Source organism: Varroa destructor, unplaced genomic scaffold (genome assembly GCF_002443255.2).
Source record: "Varroa destructor unplaced genomic scaffold, Vdes_3.0 BEIS01000002.1, whole genome shotgun sequence".
Classification (NCBI taxonomy): domain Eukaryota; kingdom Metazoa; phylum Arthropoda; class Arachnida; order Mesostigmata; family Varroidae; genus Varroa; species Varroa destructor.
In genome coordinates this window covers 33,816,250-33,819,371 of record NW_019211455.1, presented here as the reverse complement: position 1 = coordinate 33,819,371, position 3,122 = coordinate 33,816,250, and the positions used below count along the sequence as shown (strand labels likewise).

General features: G+C 37.7%; 1 protein-coding gene across 1 annotated transcript in view; it reads left to right on the top strand.

Annotated features, from left to right (window-relative positions):
- Positions 1–6: 6 nt before the first annotated feature.
- Positions 7–3,122, top strand: part of LOC147757704 (uncharacterized) — a 6,377-nt gene continuing 3,261 nt past the window's right edge. The window contains exon 1 of the mRNA XM_086982038.1: positions 7–1,183. Coding sequence (XP_086838164.1) covers positions 1,095–1,183 — 89 coding nt within the window. The 5' untranslated portion in view covers positions 7–1,094. The remainder of the gene's footprint in view (positions 1,184–3,122) is intronic.

Genomic DNA, 3,122 nt, shown 5'->3' with positions numbered 1-3,122 from the left:
ATATATATACTAAAAGACTTAAGACAGATGCACCATAGACCGCTGCGCTGTGACGCAATCTTATATATATATATATATATCGCATACATAAAATGATAGCACATAACGAAGACGATAGTGTATATTTACTATTTATTTTACTAGGCCTGTTGATTGTATAAGACATGATGTATGAAAATGAAGACAGCTAAAGCGATGAATGCGGAAACATGAAAAAAATCAAATCAAAGTAAAGGACCTATCGCCATAACGACCGTTACCGAAACGTCTCAGCTTTTATTTTAGGCTGAGTCCCACCCAAACTGATGGACTTTCATTGCATTCATTTGAATGTGGGCAGTCTCGCGTAGAATCGCGCACTATATAAGTTATGCTTGAGTGGGTGTCGACGGAAAGCCTGGCTGTCGATTAAAAGAGACTATTGCTTTGTTATAAGAGACTTAACAAACGATTTGCGTGGGTTGCCTTTTCTCTTTCGAGAATCAGTAGGAACTTTATTGACTACGACTATCACAAGCTTCGTATGAAAATTGGCTTACTTCACTGATTGCCACAAAAGTTCGTACGCAAATCGATTCATTGGAAGCAAGCTTAAAGATCTAAATTAGGCAGTTTAAATTAAGAAGTGTTTTAGTTACGTCGATTGGTACCGTAGAGCCCTGTAGTAGGGGCTTACGCTTAATTAGTCCAGCTATGCTTCCACTGAGCCGAACAGAAGTCGATTTTGTATAACTCTTCAATGTCTTGCACTGTTAAGCTATATTAAATTTATTGCGCAGAGCTAAAAAAAAAAAGTAACAAATTATTCGGCGTATAGAATAGAATAGAAAGTGGCATATGTCACAAACAACAAAGAATGCGCAGCTAAATTATGGTTAGCGGTGGTTTAACGACGGCGAAAGAAGCCGCCGCGAGCCATATAAATTACACTATATCGTAGGTAAGATTAGCTTTGCGAACAGACATGGCACCTTGGCAATGATTTCTAACTGCTTGTCGTGTCGCCAAGGGCAAAGCGGAAGACCAAGTCACCTGTATCACTGCTGCATTCGCAGTAATAATTACAATTTAACTCTAGCTAGAAACGGTGTATAATGGTTAATAATGTACCGCGAAAGAAAACGAAGCCACACAAGCTAGGACGTCGCGGATGTATTGAGCTGACGGGACACACGCACTTCAGGTGGTGATTGATGGTATTTATTTGTATATGATGATGGCTCTTATTATCATTATTGCAGCTTGAAAACGACGTTTATAGCCATTTAAACTCTTTAATGAGGGTCAGTTACCTAAAAAGCAAGTTCGGACTCCTAATGCCCAATTAACAGAGACCACTCAAACCACTTTAATTTTTCTAAATTACTAAACTCCCTGATTACTTTATGTGAGCAGTGAGCACGTTTACTTTATTGCGGCCTCAGTGTACCACGGTGACCCAGTTTGCGTGAAAAACGTAACTTAACCGGTGAGTGTACATAGTGATTTGGTAACGTGTGCGCAGTTCAGGTTGCGGTGTGCTTTCGGAGTTATTTAACCTATGACAGTGATATTGACTGCTTAAATCATACGTGACGTATCTATCGGTGCCTAGTACACTTCATCACTATAATGTGTTGTGTAGTGTCCCGATGCTGTTATCATATAATGGGTTCCAGTAACGGTTAGCATGCATCACACTGTACTAACTCGAAACCTAAAACGCTGGTCGCCCTTAATTTCCCATTTTAATGACATTTTTATAAAAGAAAATAGTCTTAGATAGATTTCTTTTTGTTCGATCTGTTATTTGTGCAGCAGGAAAAGCGACTATAATAATATTTTGTAGTTCTTAAACATACAGTTGATCCGAAAAGCGAAGTCCGTCAAATTATGACGCTTATATTTTTCATAAAAGTTTAAATGGAAAATAACTTGATTCAGAGTAGAAAGTCTCTCCATTCAATTCATCTCCATTTCTATACGATAAACGCTGTTTTGACTTTCGGAATGACCTGTTTCTGTGTTCGGTTCGTTGTCCCTTTTAAGCTTTTAACTGAGTTTGCTAGTATAGATAACTATAGTAAGTAGGGATAAAAAAGATATCTATTATATGGATTTGATACAAACATTTCTATATAGTATAACGTAAAGCAGCGATATAATTATCCGAATACTGATCAATAATTGATAGAAGATCACACCTGTGAAACTGTCAGTCGCATGCATTGAATGTTTACGTATTGGCAAATTTAGTAGGATCGCATCCGTAACGTTAAGGTTCTATTTCGTTTTCACACAGAAAAGTATTTGTATTTGTTTATTGAAGGAAAACACCGTTATTAGCTATTGTAAACACCATTGAGCTTCTATTATATTATTGTTGCTGCTACCAATGCTTCAGACCAAATGCTATAATCCTATCGTATGGTCCATTTGCCCAATGTGACCTTAGCGACGGGGTTGGTGGACAGAACATGTGTTGTTTTGCCATATTTCGTTGAATATTAATTTAGCTATATTTTGTTTGTTTGCTTTGGTGGTGTGTACCTCTTGTGTACTTTTTGAAGCGATTATGAAGTAGGACGCCGATACAAAAGAATAGAGATAGCATTTCGAGAGCCGGACCGTCAGTTCCGCAAGTTCGAGCCTGTCTAGTTCTCTTTTTCCTTTAATCGTCACACTAAAGTTCATTCAATGAACAATGACTGATGAATAAAAAAGATAGTTATATAAATTTGTATCAGTCCACCTTTATTTGTTTTATAAAACTATATTTTTGCTGTGTTGTCAATTGACACATAGCGTGAGTGCTACCTAGTTGTAGATCGAAGTGAAAGGTGGAAAATATATATGCGCGTTTTTTATATTTATATCGCTGTTGACTAAAAAGGTTGTCGCTCTGAACTACCTGAGTTAAACAGGCAGACACCAGTGTCCCTATATTTTGTGGAAACACTATCTGTTCTTGCATTATCGTTTATTTTGGTATTGGCTTTATAAAAAGAGACGGGGAGTCCTACGCCCACCTCTCTGTCGCGTGAGTCTAGAGAGAGCGATGAAATTAGATGATGCCGAAAGAGTAGTTAGCAACTTTTTTCGAGTGTTCTGGAAGTCTTATGTAATCCCGCGAAAAATCGAGT